Source organism: Armigeres subalbatus, chromosome 1 (genome assembly GCF_024139115.2).
Source record: "Armigeres subalbatus isolate Guangzhou_Male chromosome 1, GZ_Asu_2, whole genome shotgun sequence".
Lineage (NCBI taxonomy): Eukaryota > Metazoa > Arthropoda > Insecta > Diptera > Culicidae > Armigeres > Armigeres subalbatus.
In genome coordinates, this window is record NC_085139.1 from 66088951 (window position 1) to 66111375 (window position 22425).

Genomic DNA, 22425 nt, shown 5'->3' on the forward strand with positions numbered 1-22425 from the left:
TAGACAGGCACAAGTTGCTGAGCCACAAGCTGGCCCCAGCCAGCCATCGGTACTCGCCGAAGGGGATGCGAATCCTTGGCAACTGGTCAGTAGGGTGCGGAAGTCAAACACCCCTCGACCTAGGAAGAAGGTGAGAGACAGAGGCGAGGCCTTGTTGGTGAAAACCGACAAGGACAAATACGCCGATGTCCTGAAATCGCTGCGAGCGGCCGATAGCCTATCGGCCCTGGGCCAGGATGTGCGCAGCGTTAGACGTACCAAGAACGGTTAAATGATCTTGGTACTGAAGCGTGGCGCGCAATCCAGCGGGATGGCTTACAAAAAGCTTGCCCAGGAGGTCTTGGGTGACGGCGCTCAAGTCAGGTCGTTGGGTGCGGAAGTGACCCTCCAGTGTAAGCAACTGGATGAGGTCACGACCGCGGAAGACGTCGTCTCTGCCGTCAAAGAGCAGTGCGGCACAGAGGTTGAGCAGTCCTCTGTACGTCTAAGAGGGGGATTCTTTGGTACGCAGGTAGCCTATCTCAGACTACCGGTGGCTGACGCCAAAAAGGTCACTGAGAAAGGGAAGCTGAAGATCGGCTGGTCAGTATGCCCAGTAAGCGTGCTCCAGCTACCTTCAGTGGACAGGTGCTACCGGTGCCTTGAGTCCGGGCACAAGTCTTATGACTGCAAGGGCCCAGACCGAAGCAAGATGTGTCGTCGCTGCGGCGAGGAAGGACACAAGGCGCAGGAATGCGACAAGGCACCTAGGTGCCTTATCTGCGCCAGTAAGAAGCAGGCCCGGAACCATGCTATGGGCGGGCCTGCGTGTCCCTTCGGAGAAGCCAATCGGAAAAAGCCGTGCAAGTAACACAGCTGAATCTGAATCACTATGCACCTGCCCAGCAACAGGCGGTCTCGGAGACAGGCAGGCGGTCTCGGAGTCGAGGATCGATGTCGCCCTCCTGTCCGACCCGTACAACGTCCCTGCCGACAATGACAACTGTGTGGCGGACGGGTCTAGGTCGGCGGCAATCTGCACAACGGGAAGGTACCCCGTTCAAGAGGTTGTACACTCCTCCGCGGAGGGTGTCGCGATAGCCAAGATCATCAACCAGATGATCGACAGGCTATCGGCCGACCTAGTAGGTCGGAGCCCGTTCGTTATAGCGGGAGACTTTAATGCTTGGGCAGTGGAATGGGGCAGCCGATGCACCAATCAGAGGGGACAAGCGTTGCTCGAGGCACGTGCAAAACTCGACGCAGTGCTTGTCAATGACGGAGCCAGTAGCACATTCCGTAGGAATGGGGCCGAGTCGTGGATATATGTAACGTTTGTCAGCCCCAGTCTGGTCTCGGACCTGGACTGGAGGGTAGACGAGGGCTACACCCATAGTGATCACCTAGCAATTCGCTTCAAGATCAACTATGGTGTGCAGCGTCCGAGGGCGGGTGATCCCTGTCAGGCCCGTGGGTGGAAGACCAATCACTTCGACAGCGAAGTTTTCACCGCGGCCCTGGGTCTGGAGGCCAACACCGACAGTCTAAGCGGGGATACGCTGGTAGCTGTCCTATCACGCGCGTGCGATGCTACTATGCCGAGGAAAGCCCTGCCAAGAAATGGCAGACGCCCGGCATACTGGTGGAGTGCCGAAATTGCAGCCCTACGATCAGCCTGCCTCAAGGCTAGACGTAGGACGCAACGAGCCCGAGGAGGAAAGAGCGGTCCGCCGGGAAGTGTTTCAAGCTGCGAGACTGGCCCTTAACAAGGCCATTAAGAGCAGCAAGAGGGCGTGCTTCGACAACCTGTGCGAGGGTGCCAATGCGAATCCGTGGGGTGACGCCTATAGGATCTTGATGGCCAAGACCAAAGGGGGCTCTTCACCCCCCGAACGGTCACCGGTCCGGTTGGCGAGGATTATCGAAGTACTCTTCCCGTCCCGAGCCACAAGTCCCTGGCCTCCTCCTGCGCTGCAAGGCGCTGGGAGTGTGGCCGAAATGGTGGCTCCGGTGACGAACGAAGAGTTACTCGCAGCGGCTAACACCCTTGCGATGAACAAAGCTCCAGGCCCCGATGGAGTTCCAAACAGTGCACTCAAGGCAGCGATCATAGCGAACCCGAACATGTTCAGGCTAGCTATGCAGAGATGCCTGGACGAGTGTCGTTTCCCTGAGAGATGGAAAAGGCAGAAGTTGGTACTGCTGCCGAAGGCCGGGAAGCCTCCGGGCGACCCATCGGCGTACAGACCAATTTGCCTGATCGACACGACGGGTAAACTGCTCGAGAGGATCATCCTCAACAGGCTCACCCCGTACGCAGAGGGTACGGATGGCCTGTCGAGTAACCAGTTTGGTTTTCGGAAGGGTAAGTCCACGGTGGACGCCATCAACTCAGTGCTCAAGACTGCAGAGGTAGCGATCCAACGGAAAAGGCGAGGAATTCGATACTGTGCGTTGGTGACACTGGACGTGAAGAACGCATACAACAGCGCAAGCTGGGATGCCATCGCGCTCTCGTTACACCGGCTTAGCCTGCCGGTGGGACTGTACCGGATCTTGGAAAGCTACTTCCAGAACCGTGTGCTGCTATACGCGACCGATGCCGGTAAGAAAAGTGTTCCTATTACCGCAGGAGTCCCGCAAGGGTCGATCCTGGGCCCGGTACTATGGAATCTGATGTATGACGGGGTTCTGAAGCTAAAGTTCCCTCCTGGTGTGAAGATCGTCGGCTTTGCTGACGATGTAACCCTAGAGGTCTACGGGGAGTCAATCCCCGAAGTAGAGCTAACCGCAGAACACGCGCTCAGCACTGTGGCGGACTGGATGAGTGCGAGAGGCCTTGAGCTCGCTCAACATAAGACGGAGGTAGTTATCGTCAGCAACCGTAAGTCGGCACAACATGCAGTTGTACACGTGGAAGACGTCGCGATCACTTCAAAGCGGAGTCTGAAGATTCTTGGGGTCATCATAGACGACAAGCTTACCTTCGGTAGCCATGTCGAATATGCGTGCAAGAAGGCTTCGACTGCTGTGGCGGCATTATCGAGGATGATGTCCAACAGCTCGGTAGCCATGTCGAATATGCGTGCAAGAAGGTTTCGACTGCTGTGGCGGCATTATCGAGGATGATGTCCAACAGCTCCAAGGTGTGCGCCAGTAGACCGACTCTATCATTATGCGGTTGCATTGTGCATATGCTTCTGGGTTTTGCGGACGATATCGGCCTAATTAGAATCGGATGCTCTTAGGTTGCTGAACTGTTTTCTTTTTTGATTGGTCTATCTACACATTTTATTGATCCTGGCTAGCAACAAAGGGGTGCTGTTGCTATTGATTATTTTATAGATCTTTCTTGCTTAGTTCCATCCATAGCCTTTCGTTGTCTTATATTGTGATGGGCCTTAATTCATTACATCTTTCTTGGTCTTATTTTTTAATAAACCGTTTCTCTAATTACCCCTTATTGAACCAATACCACTCAAACCGATTCAAGTAGTCTACTTCAAGAAATCAACTCATCAACCCCTCAACGCGGCTTATCAAGTGCTGCCTCTGCATAATGCCCAATGTCAGAACGACAGGTACAACTTCTTGAGATCCGAAGGCACACCCCCACTGCACTGTCTACGTTTGTGCCATGCTACACGTGTGAATGAGCACGATAATGCAAGTATCAAAAGAGTGCATATCTGCTGCAGTCGACTTTCAAATGCTTCTCCCGTGTCCTGGTACCGGGTTGGCAGTTCTTCCCGGTCTCTTAACGGAACCCATTCACAAAGTGTAGCCCCAGACCTCGGATGTAGCATCCTCTTGAAAGCAATTTTCTCACCTTCCCTTCGTTTTCGAGAAAGAAATGCATTCATTCGTTACCCCGGGAGGGTTGTTCATTGCTGTACCTTGGATAGCACTCGGTTGGTTAATACTGAGAAAATGAACATCCTTAGATTAGTCTTCAGGGGAGCAGTTACCTGTCCCAGATCTTTCGCTCTCCATGGCAGTAGGATGACCAAAATCAATACGGACTAACTGACTGCGAGGTACTACCTTTACTGGATATATGTCGGATAACCGGCACTGACGTAGCATTTTACCGGGCATTTAGTTTCGCTCCATTCCTGAGGCGGTGGTAATTGCAAACGAGTGGCAAATGTCCCGTGACGGGTAGGTGTGGGTGGACGCAGTGTTACCGTTATCCGACCTGACCATGGATATGGAAACACATAAACACAAATCAGAACGAATGTACGTCCCATTTCGTGGCCAGGATAGTGCAGTTGCTGTGTATGTGTAGCGAGTGTACCGAACGGGGGCATAGTAGCTCTGCTGAAGAAGTAAACCTTCGAAAGCAGCAACCATCAGGGACAGGAACATGATGTAATGCACATTTTCCGGCTGCTGGTCTCTCTGTTCGATGCATCGCCTGGACGTTGAAAGAGGTTAATTCGAAATTAAGAGAAAGTTATTTAAAGAGTGTTTTAGAAAACACTTCCTGTCGATATTCGATCAGATCGAAGGAAATTTGAAATTGCTTCACTTGATGTTATGTTTGATGCTAATATAATTCGATAATAGAACAACTAACGACGCAAGGGATAACAACTAAAACATGGTAATATATGCCCGTTCACTCATGTTGGTAATTGGAAGAACATGCAGCTCATGGATATGGAGAAGTGGAACATGGATATCAGCCACAATTTTTGATCGTATCGCGCGTCATATTGTGTATTACGCGTCGCTTTGTTCGGCAGAAGTATGATCCTCTACAATTTGCAAAAACTATCGGTTAAAGCAGCGGTTCTCAACCTGGGGTACGGGTCCTTCTGATAGTACATTCGCTGGTTCCCGGGGGTGCTTCGATAAAAAATGCATAATGGCGGATGTATTACAATTCCAATAAAAACTTATTGATAATGTTTAAAAATTCTTATTTCAAAACTTTGTATTGTATTCGAAACATTGTACATAATATGCACGGCGATCAGTAAAGCAAAAACTTTTGAATCCTGTTTAGCTCAGTGCAGTTTATGAAGCATATAAGTCACAGAGCCTTCAAGAGGCTCGGAAGCCTCCTTTCAAGAGGCTCGGAAGCCTCCTTTCAAGAGGCTCGGAAGCCTCCTTTCAAGAGGCTCGGAAGCCTCCTTTCAAGAGGCTCGGAAGCCTCCTTTCAAGAGGCTCGGAAGCCTCCTTTCAAGAGGCTCGGAAGCCTCCTCCTTCAAGAGGCTCAGGCCTCCTTTAAAAGGCACGGAAGCCTCCTTTCAAGAGGCTCAGGAAGCCTCCTTTCAAGAGGCTCAGAAGCCTCCTTTCAAGAGGCTCAGAAGCCTCCTTTCAAGAGGCTCAGAAGCCTCCTTTCAAGAGGCTCAGAAGCCTCCTTTCAAGAGGCTCAGAAGCCTCCTTTCAAGAGGCTCAGAAGCCTCCTTTCAAGAGGCTCAGAAGACTCCTTTCAAGAGGCTCAGAAGCCTCCTTTCAAGAGGCCTCAGGCCTCCTTTCAAGAGGCTCAGAAGCCTCATTTCAAGAGGCTCAAAAGCCTCCTTTCAAGAGGCTCAAAAATCTCCTTTCAAGAGACTCAGAAGCCTTCTTTCAAGAGGCTCAGAAGCCTCCTTCCAAGCGGCTCAGAAACCTCTTTTCAAGAGGCTCAGAAGCCTCCTTTCAAGAGGCTCAGAAGCCTCCTTTCAAGAGGCTCAGAAGCCTCCTTTCAAGAGGCTCAGAAGCCTCCTTTCAAGAGGCTCAGAAGCCTCCTTTCAAGAGGCTCAGACGCCTCCTTTCAAGAGGCTCAGAAGCCTCCTTTCAAGAGGCTCAGAAGCCTCCTTTCAAGAGGCTCAGAAGCCTCCTTTCAAGAGGCTCAGAAGCCTCCTTTCAAGAGGCTCAGAAGCCTCCTTTCAAGAGGCTCAGAAGCCTCCTTTCAAGAGCTCAGACGCCTCCTTTCAAGAGGCCTCAGACGCCTCCTTTCAAGAGGCTCAGACGCCTCCTTTCAAGAGGCTCAGAGGCCTCCTTTAAAGAGGCTCAGAGGCCTCCTTTAAAGAGACTCAGAAGCCTCCTTTCAAGAGGCTCAGAAGCCTCCTTTCAAGAGGCTCGAAGCCTCCTTTCAAGAGGCTCAGAAGCCTCCTTTCAAGAGGCTCAGAAGCCTCCTTTCAAGAGGCTCAGGAAGCCTCCTTTCAAAAGGCTCAGAAGCCTCCTTTCAAGAGGCTCAGGCCTCCTTTCAAGAGGCCTCAGAAGCCTCCTTTCAAGAGGCTCAGAAGCCTCCTTTCAAGAGGCTCAGGAAGCCTCCTTTCAAGAGGCTCAGAAGCCTCCTTTCAAGAGGCTCAGAAGCCTCTTTCAAGAGGCTCAGAAGCCTCTTTCAAGAGGCCTCAGAAGCCTTCTTTCAAGAGGCTCGGAAGCCTCCTTTCAAGAGGCTCGGAAGCCTCCTTTCAAGAGGCTCGGAAGCCTCCTTTCAAGAGGCTCGGAAGCCTCCTTTCAAGAGGCTCGGAAGCCTCCTTTCAAGAGGCTCGGAAGCCTCCTTTCAAGACACTTGGTGCGTTGAAAACATTGTGTAGAAGAAACTGGCGGTTTCGCATCACTTATCAAAATAAATTCAGATTCAGATATCAACTAACTTATATCCTTTACCTTGGGTGAGAATGTTTGACTATTCCAAGTCAGCCATTCAAATGATTTGTTGTGTAATTTAACTGATTATGGTCTGTCACGGAGTAGCAACCACAGATAAATGAAAATAAACGGCAATTTGGGTAGCAATACGATTTTTTATATCGAAGGTCACCAAACTTGCGAGTAACGAGAATGAATTTGATCGTAAAGAAACCGTTCAAATAAAATATAATTTAAAGCTAAAAGCTTACCAAAACAAAACCTGCGGTCTGCTATACTGATTAAGAAACCCTCATAATAGAAGGAGAAAGAAAGAACCAATGAAGAAGGAAGAAGGGTTAAGGATAAAAGCAAGGAAGAAGCAGAAAGATGGAAGAACAAAGAAGGAAGAAGAAAGAAGAAAAAATGAAGATGGTAGACCATGTTGCAATCTTAGACCATGTTGTAATCTTTATGGACACGTATTTTGACCTCGGCTGTAAAGGCCGTCTTCAGTGTCTTGTATTGGGAAACAGATCAGCAACCGGAAGAGTGAAAGGAAGGAATCATATGCCCCATGTACACGAAGGCATCAACACCATTCTAAATCTCGACTACAAAGTGATTTATCACATTATTTTCCGTAGTTAATCATCAATAATGAATAAGATCGTGGAAAGTTGTCAAGCCGGCTTTGTGAACGGGCGATCGACAACGGCTTAGACCCTTACCGTGCAGAAATAAAATCTAGCATTACGCGAATAATACGTCAAGTTTAATAAATGATACGCAAGAAATTTCGATTCAGTATGAGAGAAAACATGAGGAACAAACGCATTCAATTTATAATTTAATTTAGATATTTATTGACCCTTCACTGTACTCAGTTCAATCACATTCTCCGTTAGCAGATCCAACAGCACGTCCAACTTCACCTGGTACAGATTATTTTCCTGCTCGAGACTTTTGACTCGCCGCTTCATCCGGAGCAGGTCGTCGATGGCGTTGTTGGTGCCGGGTAATGCCGATGAACCGCCCGAACCCGCCGCAGTGGCTTTGATTGCACTCATCCAAACCCCGTCGACGAAGCACAGCTGCTTGTCCAGCAGGTTCAGCCGGATGTTGCGGTACTCGTCCAGATCCTCCTGCTGCGGTGGGCAGCCAATGTTGAGCCGGGCCGTACGAGGGGGCGCCACTTTCGGTGCAAACTTTTTCGTGAAAATTGGCATTTCGTCTGGCCGATGGTTTCCTTCGGTGGCAGACCAGCTAGCCGGGAGGATGTTTGTGCTGCTGTGAGAAAGTTGGCAGACTGACGAACGTACGATAACTTTCTACTGTTCGCGACGCCGGCCGATGTGGTTGTTTACACTGGTTAACAGCACTTCTAAAATAAGTAAGCTCTTAGTCCAAATTGAAAACTAATAAATCTCATATTTTTGACATATAATTTTGTTACATCATACAAGAATTTATGTCAAAACAAGAATTTTGTATAATTTCGTTACCTAGTGTATCTAACTACGTAGGATGAGAACGAAACCAAGCTGCTAGAGGACAGCTAGGCGCGCGAGGGTGTGCGCATACAAAGCACGTGCTGTTGTGTTACCCAACGAAGCGTAACCAACCAAGCGTCGCCACCACGTCCGTTGCTATGGCGCTAGGCGGCCCTTGTAAACACAAACAATCGGCATTATTGGCAGGTAGCCCTGTCCCGTGTCGCATTTACCTCCAGTCAGTGATAGCAGTGTTGTTTCTCTTATTTGCGAATCTTGGTGATGTCCTTACGGCCCAATGATGCGGTGACTCAAGCTGACCCAGTCCCAGTGGAAACCGATCCGATTAGCAGTATCGATGAGCTGTACCGCAGCATTCAGCGGGAGATTCAGTGCTACCGACGGGAACACAACACGATTAGGGCGGATTTGAGACGATTAATTCAAAACAATCAAGCGTTCGACGGTTCCGACGAGGAGAGTGGTGCCAAATGTGGGGCACATTTTGATCCGGAGCAGTACAGCAGAATATCGAATGAAGTGATAGCTAATCTGAAGAACCAATTGGAGATTACTTTGCAAGTAAGATTGTATTTTCAGTTTAATTTATGTAATCCGTTTAATACCCTATGATTTCGTAATGATGGATGATATTTCTTTTTCAGAATTCTTGTTCCTATTTTACTTTGTGATTATCTTCGAGATTGTGGTACAAAGACGATAAACGTTTCGAGACGAGCCAGCCTCGGGCTGAAAGTCACGATAATAAAGACAAAAAAAAAACGATAAAAGTTTATTTTCTATTCAGCCCGCATTGTGCTTTTGCTGAAGGAAGTTTTTAATACTTTTAATTCCAACAGTGCTTCTCAGCTAATATAACTAAACCAATTGATCCCGTTACGATCTTCGCTTGGACCCGTGCCTTAGTTTCACGTTGGACCCGTTTGCGGAAGTAAAATTCCGGCAAGCGGTGGAAATCCTGCAAGGACACCGTTCTGGGAAAAAACCTCTTAGAGGGTTACGTCCAAACGCCCAAACATTAACAAAAACAAGAAGAAGGGGAAGAATCTGAATTCTCAACTTCCTTCTAAGAAACAAGGTTTCAAGATCGTCCTGCCAAAGCGCAAAAAAAATAAAAGGAAGCTGGAGACTTTACTGCCGTAATCTGAAAAAGTGACGTATGCGCCATTTTACAACATACATGTTTTCCATTTTTCTGTTAAAGAGTACGATGAGTACTACTCGGTAACACCATTTTTGGAAAATGGCGTATACGTCACTTTGCCAGATTACGGCAGTTTAGAGCTCTAGCATTGGAAATAATTCTTCTCCTATCCAACTAAGCCATCAGTTCGATTTGATTCATGGCAAAATTGAGCAAATCGAATCTACCTCTAGCCCATGATTCTTCAGTATTTAACTGAGAAGCGGCATAAATTCTTTACGTACGACGACAAAACTGAGCGATTGTCCAAAGTCGTCTTGAAAGGTCTCCCCAGTGATGATAAATCACTGGATGAGATTAAAATTGAAATTTCACAATTACATAGTTGGATTTCCATCAGTCCAAGTAATTAAGATGAAAAAGAAATCTCGTTCTGGTACTTCCCAGAGGGGTATTTCTCAATAATTTTATTTAGTTCACTTTAACAAAAGTGAACTAAATAATATGAACATTTTGGAAAAGGCCTGTATTATGTCAAATGTCCCCACATGGGAACATTTCCGCAGGCCTGGGGGAAATCTCCAAAACCCCACTCAGTGCTGTAAGTACCAAAAGTGGGGTAACGGAACTAGACATTGCCACATGAGTTACCAATTGGCCTCACAGCTGACTTGAATCCGTTAAAACCAAATCAATTGTCGAAGGATTTCGAGTGGATGAAAAACAAGTTGGTCCATTGGTATATTGAATAGTATAATATCCCGCAGAACAATCTTCAAATAAAATTTTACCATTGGAATTGCTTTGAGCATTATTCCATAAACGGTGTTTGGCACCAATTATGAAAAATTTGGATTTGTTGCGGGTTAGAATTTGAAGATCAGCTCTCAACAAATTTCTTTGCCGCACATTGCATTGGAAAAGCAAGTAGGTAGCAATAAAAGAGAATTGTCCAAAATTTGTTTCAACAGAATCTCCCAAGGTTTAAAAAACTTTGGCTCCAAATGAAGAATATAATTTATGTACGTCTATTAATGACAATGGCGACCCCACCACAGGCGCTGTCAAGACGATCATTTCGGTAAATAAAATAATTTGGATCTCTTTTGATGAAAAGACCAAGTTTTGAATATGTTTCAGTTATAATGGTAATGTTCACATTATGATCTGATAGGAAGTTGAATAATTCATCTTCCTCACCCTTTAAATTTCAATATAAAGTTTTCAAAGAATTATTTGGATCCATTAAAACGAAGTCCAATAACAATTTTTTGGGTAAATTTGAAAGCCCACCGCGGACAAACATCAGATGTGCCAAATTTCGCTCGAATATTTTGCCGAGGTCACCAGGATTTGCGCTACACTCGTAATCAATCTCCTCCAGATCCATGGTTGTGAAGTTGCGGAAAAAATTTCGTTCGGATGGTCCTTCAGGATTTCGTCCGAACTTTTCTTCAGCATTACGTCAGGAATTTCCGCCAGGATTTCGTCAAAAAGTTTCTCCATGATTTTGTCCGGGGGATTCTCCAGGATTTCGTCCGGAAGCTTCTCTAGGATTTCGTCTGGAAGTTCCTTCAGGATTTCGTCCGAAAATTTCTCAGAAAGTTCATCCAAAATATTTCTGGTAGTTCCTGAAGGATTTCGTCTGGAAGTTCCCCCAGGGCTTCGTCCGGAAGTTTCTCCAGAATTTCGTCCGGTAGCTCCTTCAGGATTTCGTCCGGAAGTTCCTCCAGAATTTCGTTCGGTAGTTCCTTCAGAATTTCGTTCGGAAGTTTCTTCAGGATTTCGTCCGGAAGTTCCTCCAGGATTTTTTTTCTAGAAGTCCCTTTTGGATTTTGTCCAGAGTTCCTCTAGGATTTCGTCCAGAAGTTCCTCCAGGATTTCGTCCGGCAGTTTCTCCAAGATTTCGTCCGGAAGTTTCCCCAGGATTTCGTCCAAAGTTCCTTCAGGATTTCATCCAGAAGTTCCTCCAGGATTTCATTCGGATGTTCCTTCAAGATTTCGTCCGAAAGTTTCTTCAGGATTTCGTCAGGAGTTTCCTCCAGGATTTCGTCAAGTAGTTTCTCCATGAATTTGTCCGGAGGATTCTCCAGGATTTCGTCCGGGAGCTCCTCCAGGATTTCGTCTGGAAGTTCCTTCAGGATTTCGTCCGAAAATTCGTCAGAAAGTTCATCCAAAAATTCTTCCGGTAGTTCCTGAAGGATTTCGTCTGAAAGTTCCTCCAGGACTTCATCCGGAAGTTCCTCCAGGATTTCGTCTGGAAGTTCCTTAAAGATTTCGACGAAAATTCCTCCAGGATTTCTTCCGAAAGTTTCTCCAGAATTTCGGTCGGTAGTTTTTTCAGAATTTCGTCCGGAAGTTCCTCCAGGATTTCATTCAGTAGTTATTTCAGGATTTCATCCGGGAGTTTCTTCAGGATTTCGTCTGGAAGTTCCTTAAAGATTTTGACGGAAATTCCTCCAAGATTTTGTCCGAAAGTTTCTTCAGAATTTCACCCGGAAGTTCCTTTAGGATTTTGTCCGTAAGCTGCTCCAGAATTATATTCGGATGTTCCTTCAGGATGTCGTCTGAAAGCTCCTCCAGGATATCATTCGGAAGTTCTCTCAAGATTTCTTCTAGAATTTCCTCCAGGATTTTGTCCGGAGGTTTCTCCAGAATTTCGGCCGGGAGATTCTCTAGGATTTCGTCCGGAAGTACTCTCAGAATTTCGTCCGGAAATTTCTGCGAAAGTTCATCCAGAAGTTGCTCCGGTAGTCCTTCCAGGATTTCGTCCGAAAGTTCCTCCAGGATTTGGTCCAGAAGTTGCTTCAAGATTTCGTCCGGAAGTTCATTCAGGATTTCTTCTTGTAGTTCCTCCAGGTATTTCTTCTGAAGATACTTATCTTCAGGAAGATTCTTTATTTATTCTTTCGGAAGTTCTTACAAGATTTTGTCCGGAAGTTCCTTCAGGATTTCGTCCGAAAGTTCTCTAGGATTTCGTTCGGAAGTTTCTCCAGGATTTCGTCCGAAAGTTCCTTCAGGATTTCTTCCGGGAGTTCCTTCAGGATTTCGTCCGAAAGTTTGTCCAGGATTTCGTCTGAAAGTTTCTCCAAGATTTCGTTCGGAAGTTTCTCCAGAAATTCAGCCGGAAGTTCCTTCAGAGCTTCTTCTGGGAGTTCCTCCAGGATTTCGTCCGGTAGTTCCTCCATAATTTGGTCCGGAAGTTCCTCTAGGAATTTTTCCGGAAGTTCCTCCAGGATTTTGTACGAAAGATCCTCCGCGATTTCGTCTGGAAGTTCTATCAGGATTTCACCCGGAAGTTCCTCCAAGATTTCGTCCGGAAGTTCCTCCATGATTTCGTCCGAAAGTTTCTCCAAGATTTCGTTCGGAAGTTTCTTCAGTGTTTCGTCCGAAAGTATCTCCAAGATTTCAGAAGTTTCTCCAGGATGTCGGCCGGAAGTTCCTTCAGGATTTCTTCTGGGAGTTCCTCCAGGATTTCGTCGGGTAGTTCCTCCATAATTTGGTCCGGAAGTTCCTCTAGGAGTTTTTCCGGAAGTTCCTCCAGGATTTTGTACTAAAGATCCTTCGCGATGTCACCCGGAAGTTCCTCCAAGATTTCGTCCGGAAGTTCCTCCATGATTTCGTCAGAAAGTTTCTCCAAGATTTCGTTCGGAAGTTTCTCCAGGATTTCGGCCGAAAGTTCATTCAGGATTTCTTCCGCGAGTTTCTCCAGGATTTCTTCCGCGAGTTCCTTCAGGATTTCTTCTGGGAGTTCCTCCAGGATTTCGTCCGGTAGTTCCTCCCTATTTTGGTCCGGAAGTTCCTCTAGGAATTTTTCCGGAAGTTCCTTCAGGATTTTGTACGAAAGACCCTCCGCGATTTCGTCTGGAAGTTCAATCAGGATTCAACCCGGAAGTTCCTACAAGACTTCGTCCGAAAGTTCCTACATGATTTCGTCCGAAAGTTTCTCCAAGATTTCGTTCGGAATATTCCTCCAGACGGAATTCACGATGGATTTATTGTGGGAATATTTGAAAGAGTTCTTGAAAGATTTCATGAAACATGTGAGTCTTGTAGAAGTTGTCTGACATTATTTGCGAAAGAATGCTACGCAAATAAAAATTACTAATTCATTTCTAAATGGAATTTCTTGAGTAATACTAAAAAAAATCTGAAAGAGTTGTTGACGAAAGCTCGGAAGAAATTCGAAAAGGTAACTCTGGTTGAATCACTGTACAATCTTCTGTGTGAACTGTTGATTTCACGATGGGCTTCCAGAAGATATTCTCGAAGGAATTACTTAAATATTTTCTGAAGAAATTCATAGAGTAATTCAAAAGTATTTTAAAGTTTTAAGTTAAAGTATTTTCGAATGCTGTTTATGAGAAACTAGTTGACCCAGCAGACGCTGTCCTGCATAGTAGGCGATTCTGGGAGTCGAGAATGTTTCCCACCCGAACACATCCTAGACCGGACCGAGAACCGAACTCGCTATCTCCGGATTGGTAATCCTACGCCTTCGCTCGCAAGGCTACTGGAGACCCAGCAAAATGTCCTTAAAAATCCTAATTGTAGTTTTTCACGATTTTCTCAACCTAATCTGCCGCATGTCTGTCCTATCTTTGCTGGGTTTCCTATTTATATGGGACAAATATGTGATTCACGGTAGTAAAGGCCATATAAACCCGTCGGAAACATTAATGAACATTTCTGAAGGAATGAATAAAGTACATCCATCCGTTTTCTAGTTATGCGGATACGGACCATTTTTTTTTAATTGCGAAATAATTCCAATAACAAGTTTAATTATTCATTGGAAGCTTTATTTATTCTTTACTAACAAGTTCGCCCTAAATGTATGCAATTTACATAGCATTATGACACTTATTCGTATAAAAAGTGACATAATTTTTTTTATACCCTTATTTTTTTATTTTGATAGGCACTTTGTGTTACTTGACCGCTACTGTGCCTAGATCTACTGTGGTATTCTGCAGCGAGAATCCACACAGAATCTATTTTTAGATTTTTTCCATTATTCACCATTGTTATCGTTACCAGTCCATCTCTTTTTGAGTCCATTGTGTCCGTTTGTCCATGTCGTGTATCCAATGATCGTTGCATTGTCCGGTTGCCATTTATCCGGGTAACGTTGGAGGAATGCCTCCGAGAAGAACAAGTTGTTAGTCGTCATCAGACAGCCATGACGGTGAGGCGTGCACCCCAATACGCCACCGCATAGGCTGTGCATCCGGCGACTGACGAGGGTTTTGGTGGAGGGGCTGGGAATCGAACCTATGACCATTCGCTTGAAAGGCGAACGTGTAGCCAACTACGTTAAGGAAAACCCCGCCGACCCACCCCCCCCCCCCCAAAGTGACATAATGTAATACAAATTGGGTGTGCAAAACAAATCTGACAATTGTTGTATAAAATCTGGGCATATACAATTCTGTAAGCTTTTTATACAAATATTGTATTAAAATAATACAAATCTGTATTAATTTAATACAATATTTGTATAAAAAGCTTACAGAATTGTATATGCCCAATTATTATACAGTTTCTGTAAGGTTCTCATGCAGAAATGTATTAAAATCTGCCATCCCCTGGTTGGGTGATACATTCAGATGATAATATCGTTTAAATTTACGCGCTTTTTGGCATTCCCTTTATGCGCATTACTTTCGTGTAAATTTCAACAACTTTTTCTATCTGTGTATTTCTTGACCCTTTTGAAAAACGAGAAAGGCACCATCACCGGTGGACTAATCAGGTTTTTTTTTTCCTTTCTAATGTGATTTTTTTCAATACATTTTATAATGCACCAGAAAGGCATCATCGCTACTAGGTGAATTAATATGATTTTTTTGAAAAAATAATTTTGTTTGCTATTTTTTATCTAATTTTTTTTAGCTAATTATGTAATACATGCATTCATCTCTTAGACTAGATGTTCTGTGGTATCTTAACACTTCTTCTTCTTCTTATTGGCATTACATCCCCACACTGGGACAGAGCCGCCTCGCAGCTTAGTGTTCATTAAGCACTTCCACAGTTATTAACGGCAAGGTTTCTAAGCCAGGTTACCATTTTTGCATTCGTATATCATGAGGCTAGCACGATAATACTTTTATACCCAGGGAAGTCGAGACAATTTCCAATACGAAAATTGCCTAGACCGGCACCGGGAATCGAACCCAGCCACCCTCAGCATGGTCTTGCTTTGTAGCCGCGCGTCTTACCGCACGCACGGCTAAGGAGGGCCCCCATCTTAACATTATCATCTTTAACTAAACTTAAATTAAACTTAATTTAATGTATACTAAGCGTTGCGTTGCGTTGCGTTGTAACGGAGTAATTCGTAGATTGCATACTGATAGTTGTCATGTATATTTTTTACCTTTCTTACCCCAATTGCTTATGGATTTCCATTTGGGATTCAATGGAAATCCAATTGGGGGTCCAAAATGATAAAACATGAAAGCTATCATTGCCGGCCACGCCCATCTTCTCCGTTACTAGGAAAGGGAAGGAAATGATGATATGACATCTACCTAAAGAGAGGCCAGCGACTCACCGACGCCCTCATAGATGTCAAGGAATTGGATGGTGGGTAGGGTATGTGGTTTAGGAGTATCCTTATAAGCAAATGATACAAAATTTGTGGAAATACGTTGGGAGTGACATTGCTAAGAAATTTATGTCACTCCATTATCCTTGCCGATGATTTTCCTCGGATGGGGCGAAGGTATTAGCCTTGCCCTGGCTAATAGCCTAGGTTTAAGCGCCTTTGCTCGCTCTCTGAAACGAAAAAAGAGCAAAAAGAATGATTTTGATCAACAAATGAATTCTAAGTGGATGAATAAATGATCAAACGGCTGCAAACAAGCCTCTATTGTCGTAGCAGAAGCAAACCCGCCTCAATACGACAGGCAGAAGCACATGTTTGTGATTCAAACGCGATCGACTGTTGTTCAATTTCGATACACATAGTTGAGTAGAGAGAAAAGATGTGAAGTATTGCTAAAGTAGGATTCGATGGATACGGGGAATTGACTCATATGCCACCGTTATTAGCTGGTTATGGGACAGCTTTCTCGCAAGGGCAGCTGTTGTATAATTGGTAATACCACTCAAAAATGCCACGTCTGAGGACCAAAATCTCGACCTCCAGCGACCAGACTAAGGACACATTCGGCATCCCGGCCCCGAACGATCCAAACCCTCAATCAATGGTGGTTCCCTGCATGCACGCTCACTGAAAAGGCACGTCTCAGTTGGAAACAACTACAAAACCACCACCTTTATATGGAGCTCCATACAATATACTCCATATACCTCCAACCGAAACGCGCCCCCTGAGTAAAGATGCATACAAAAACCATCTTCAACTGGAAACCTAAGTCATCCTAGGGTCGGACGTCCCCAATCCAATCGCTAGAAATCGACACCCCGGTCACCAAACATGACCATCCTGTATGAAAAACAGCGAATGCCCCACATTAACTTCCAGGTGTGATATTGAACATTAAATAATGAATGTAATTTATCAAACTTACTTCATAATAAATTATTCAATTAAATAAATAATAAAGAATATCTTAAAGCAGTTTAAAAATTTATCCTACTTAGTTGATGGTGAATAATTCAATTGGATCGATAAAGGAAAATTTTAGCTTAAAATTGAATCAATTTTCTGTAATATGAAAAAAATAAATAGAAAAAAAAAAAGATTAGGCTCGATATTCTTCGTGAAACCTACAGACGAAAGCATATTATTCACTGTTTATTAGGGTGTCCCAAAATTGGACAAAGTCTGGGATTTTGGGGGCTCAACCTTCAAATAAAAGGACCAAAATGATCCAGCCGGATTAACTTCACATGATCGTGCTGGTTAAAAAATCAAGTTGGTCAGAAAACAATTAATTTCCATGTTATCGTGAAACATTGCACAGCTCATCAAACCATGAAACGATAGCTGAACCTACCTATGGGTAGTTTTGAAACCATATTCATCAATCTATTTGAGCACTCACCCAGACTAACTGAACAATTTGTAGTCAGTCATGTTACTGCTGGTCCATCGTTGGGTTTCCATTATAACACTCAAATAAGTATTAAAATCAATTTTATGCAACTCATATGAATGCTATATTGGTTATTAAAGCACTCATTTGGTTGGTATGGAAAAGTAGGCGTTTCTTTACTTAAACATGATCCAGGTATTATGATCCGAAATTTCAAAAAGTCTTTTTCCAAGCTGCAGTAAATCGTGAATAACTTTTAAACGGATAGAGATAGAAGGTTGCTATTTTTAGCAAAATATTCGTTATAAAATTCCCCACCTTTCTATGTATATCTAGTTTTGAAAGCATTATGATGGATACCCGTTTTGGATGCATTAATAAAAAAATATTAAGAAAAATTCATCATTTTTGGGCATTAAAAGCATCAGTGAAAAATATATAGACCTAAAACATGCGGTATCAAAGTTTTACCATAAAGTATAGACCCTAAGTTAAATGTAAAAAATATAAAATGGATGGGTTTCATCGAATTTCTTTCCGATATACCGGTATTTTCGATGTTACCTATAAAAAATGCACTTTTTTCATAAAACGCGTCGGGGCCACCCCTAAACGTCATTTCCCAGAGTTGTCGTAGAACAATTTTTCTTTTGTTATACCCTAAGCTTTCATTTGAAGGTTGAGCCCCCAAAATCCCAGACTTGGTCCAATTTTGGGACACCTTACTGTTTATGTTTAATATGCAAATGCTAATGATTATGTGTGCATTAACACTAGTAGATTAACATGAGAAATAAAAGGAAACTCTCACTCTCAAATCATGTTGAAATATATTTGTTCAACCAGTTCCGCTGAAATAATATATATCAATATATTTAATAAATATATCAAGCTCTATGCGGAGACGAAGTGCATGTCGCAACCTCTTCATATAAAGGTGAAAAGCTGATGGTTGCATTTTATCACTTTAAAAGGCAAATTTTACATTGCTCAACGAGATTACACGTTTTGTAGGGAGTGTTTTTCGCATAAAAACATAGCTAAAAAATATTTAACTTTGCCATACTTTACCAAAATGAAAAGTTATCCTCCAATCGGGTGACGATCTCTGCGTTAAATTATATACGCTACTCAAAAACGACACTGACCTATCTTACCCCTTGACCGAGGGTAAAGCAAATAATATTTTTGTAACAATTACATTTAATAAAAATAATGCAGAAACCATTCAAAACAATAACTGTCATCATTGTTGTTGGTTAATTTGATCAATAAAAGAAGTGACAAAATATGTACAAAAAGACAGCTTGATGTTATCATAGTGATGATAACATTGTAAAAACGCAATTACTTTTGCTTACCTTTTCCGTAATATGCAATTTTGCGTTCCATACATACCAGATCCAGTAGAATTATATCTGGAAACCAACCTACTAGCTATCTGCGAAAAGCACCACCCGTCGTCGACAGTTCCGAGAGAAAACGGCGACGGCGACTGGTTTTCGGGCTGCATTTGACACGTGTCGGAGTAATTTTGATGCCTTCGTTTCTTAAAAATAGTTTCAATCCTTTTCGTCCTACCTCCAAACGATTTCAATTTATCCAGCTCGACCGTTATTCTTGACAGAGTTGTTCTCTTCAGATAAGCACTCGCCTTGATCTCTGATGCGCAAGCATTCAGTTTATTATCAGAAATCTTGAAACGTACAACGAAGATCTGGAGAGTTTTTGTTTGGCTGCTGTAGATCGACAAACGATCGTCAATTTCAATGTGCCGGAAACTCCAAATACGCCTATTGAAAAAAAAAAAATCACTTCCACGAGAAAAAAAAATGACGGACGGAAATTGTTCGTGTCCGTTCATACCGCGCGACTACTTCGATTCTTAACTTAATTTAAGGTCACTCCTGACGCAATCCAAGTTTAAAAGTGCTCGCGTTTTCGGGGGCACACCACTCGATACGGAAGCAACGCACAACTGTCATTTTTATTATTTCACGCATGCTGCGACGCAGCAAAGCTAAATCAACAAAAATGACAGTTGTGCGCCGCCTCTGAATCGAGTGGTGTGCCCCCGAAAACGCGAGCACTTTTAAACTTGGATTCCGTCAGGAGTGACCTTAATGTATACTAAGGATACAAGAAGTTCATGAATGCAATGAATGTAGATAAATGGGAAAAAATAAATCCATTTACCTAAACTGTAATTTTAGACTTTTCCTATGTGATTGTTTTCAATATCCTTCCTAATGCATGAGAAAGGCATTATCACTGCTAGGTGGATTGATCTGAGTTTTTTGTGGCTAATAGAATGATAAATTCAAGACAAAATTTTCAAAACGACTTATCTGCTTTTGTAAACAAAGATTCAAATGACGATTTGACGAATCTGGTAGCTCTCCCACGCAAACCAACACCATCAACAGGTAGCGGAAACCTTCACCTACCTATTGGTGGTGTTGGTTTGCGTGGGAGAGTTATCAGATTCGTCAAATCGTCGTTTGAATCTTTGTTTACAAAAGCAGATAAGTCGTTTTGAAAATTTTGTCTTGAATTATTCCTTTTCTTTGAATTCATGTGGTTTTCTTTCTATCCTCGTTTTAGCCGAGTTTTCTAGGGTGCCCACAACCGAACCACAAAATTATTAAGTCCAAAAATGTTAAATTTTGGAAATTGTCATTAAAATTACCTATATTGACGAAATCAATATAATTTATTCGCTAGTAAAAGAGTTATTTGTCTAGCTTTCCATTGGTATACAAATGTCGGCAAAAGATCAACAGGGTCAAAGTTATATTTAGCATCGCTAGACCAAGGTGGACCTCCTTAGCCTAGCGGTAAGACGCGCGGCTATAAAGCAAGACCATGCTGTGGGTGGCTGGGTTTGATTCCCGATGCCGGTCTAGGCAATTTTCGGATCGGAGGTTAGAGTGAAAAATTAGGCTTTTAGTCTTTGGCACTCTTGATCCGTGTGCCTATGAGGATCTTGGTACCGCTTGGCTACCAAGATATTGGAAGCTTTCAACATTCTCCACAGCTGCGATCTGACACGTACTATGCCTCGATGAGGACGATGATTTTCTTTGGAACCCCTTGTGTCTTAGGGCACCCCACATATGCTCGTTATATTGAGACAATGAAAATTGAGTCAATGAAAATCAAACGATGGGACTTTTGGAGTTCGTTGACTTCAGTGTGAATTACTGATAGATCTGTCGATTAATAGCCACTTTCACTACTATTGTTTCAATATTTAAACTAATCCTAATTATTTTTTAGTGTCGAGACGTTTTTACTATTTGGATGAATGATTGAGTCTCATCAATTTAGATTATCGTTTATTAATTCAGATTTCCATTCGATAATCAACAAGGGCTCTCTGCCAAAGCCGTTCTTATTTCGTATATTATATCCAATGATTCAAAACTCGAGTACCACTCCTCTGAATAGCACTCGTCAAGCTTCGCTTTTTCCCGATCTGACTAGACTAGACGTATCTGTTGTTATCGTTCCGAGAAAAGTAGCCACGCCGCAAATTTCGGCATATTTTTTTCAACTCGCGTTATTTTCCCCCCCTTCAACAGGAAAAGAAAACATTGGAAAGCCTCTGGAAGAGCTCTCAGAAGACCATCCAAATTCTCGAGCTGGAAATAGGCGAGTACCGGCGGCAGTTGCGGCAACCCGGTGACAACCGGATCCAAAATCTGAAACAGCAGTACACGGCGGCTCTGCAGCTGTTGGAGCAGAATTTGATTTCGCTCCGGACGAAGCTCGCCGAACGGACGGAGGAAAACAAACGCCTGCAGGTAGCCAGCGCCGCGGAACAGGAGCGATTGCGCACCGTCGAGCGGGATTTTTCCGGTATGTGCTATTTTAATCTGCTTCTATGTAGGGAAAATATACCAACTTTCATCTGATGGACTTCTGAAGTTGAATACACCCATTTTTTTACACGGGGGATGTGTTCCATGTAAAAAAAGTTTTCAGTTCAAAATTTGAAAATCCGTGTAAAAAAAGTTGTATGCTTTCTCGACGAATCATGCAAAATGGAGCAACTTTGCAAAAAATTTTTATGGGATTTTTTTTACACGGCCGTGTAAAAAAAAAAAATCCGTGTGAAAACAGAAACGGGTGTACCTTCTCGGTAAATACAATAGGGCATACACAAAATTTTAAACTTTCATAGAAACCTTCATCCAAGTGTCCAATTTTCCTACTAATTCCTTTAATTTCCTACTAGTCGGGCATTCATAATGAAGCTCGTGTCGCCTAAAAACTATTTTTCAATAAGTCAATATAATCTAACGTTTCAAAAATAATCTAACGAAATCAAATAAAATCGTTTCGTTTCAGATTTTTTAAATGTTTGGATTCATTTATTCAATCCATGTATCATTATCATATCCTTCAAAAATGGTTTGAATTAAAAATATCTAATTATCCATCGAATCTATGTATCTATTTGTTCGTGAACTGGCTTTGCTTAAAAAAATCAATGGATTAGGAGAAAACTAAGTTAAGAAATGGCTGGACTAAAACTAGTGAATCTACCCTACTAGAAAAGAGCACATGTTTTCGTGCCCGCCATCAGCGACTATAGCAGTGACAGTGAAATTGTGAAGCGAAAACACGACAAAGCAAGCGAGATCTCTAGAGAATGCTGGAGTAGGTGAAAGCCTGGTGAAAGCGAAACATTCATAAGTTATGCGTTTCGAAGAAAATGATTAAATTTGATGAGCACAGGGGAATGAGTGTTGAAGCCCGTTGAGGTAGAATTCCAGGAACACAATAATTTTCTTGATAGTTTTTGGCACGGTTTTTGCAGTATGGTAGATATACTTGGATTTATAGTTTTTTGTTCATCCCGCGAACCAACTGTACTGCCCATGGTCGCATATTTGTAACACTCGCATTTTTGTTAATTTTGTAAAAAGCCTGTGAATCGTTCAGAAAGCTCAATTTACTGCATCTAATCCCACACCAGTTAAATAGGTTTTACTATCTTGCTTATCTGTGGTAAGCTGGAAATGATTGAGTTTGTGGGGAGGATTAAAAAAAATTACAAAATTAACAAAAATGTTAATGTTACAAATATGCGATCATGGGCAGTGTAATATGCGTTCATTTTATTGTCATTTCTGTTTTTGATGGACTTTTTTTGCTGCTCTTTAGGCAAAAAAAAACATAACACTCCATATATTTACTTTCGGAA

General features: G+C 43.2%; 2 protein-coding genes across 2 annotated transcripts in view; one reads left to right on the plus strand and one right to left on the minus strand.

The window, feature by feature from the left end:
- Positions 1-7394: 7394 nt before the first annotated feature.
- Positions 7395-8137, minus strand: LOC134209579 (protein chibby homolog 1). Its single transcript, XM_062685603.1, has 2 exons — positions 8052-8137; positions 7395-7930 (listed from the first exon to the last, which is right to left on the minus strand). The coding sequence occupies exon 2, from the start codon at positions 7773-7775 to the stop codon at positions 7410-7412; it is 366 nt and encodes a 121-aa protein (XP_062541587.1). The 5' UTR covers positions 7776-7930; positions 8052-8137; the 3' UTR covers positions 7395-7409.
- A 78-nt stretch (positions 8138-8215) lies between these two features.
- Positions 8216-22425, plus strand: part of LOC134209514 (trichohyalin-like) — a 37098-nt gene continuing 22888 nt past the window's right edge. Inside the window, exons 1-2 of the mRNA XM_062685515.1 lie at positions 8216-8621; positions 20798-21074. Coding sequence (XP_062541499.1) covers positions 8322-8621; positions 20798-21074 — 577 coding nt within the window. The 5' untranslated portion in view covers positions 8216-8321. The remainder of the gene's footprint in view (positions 8622-20797; positions 21075-22425) is intronic.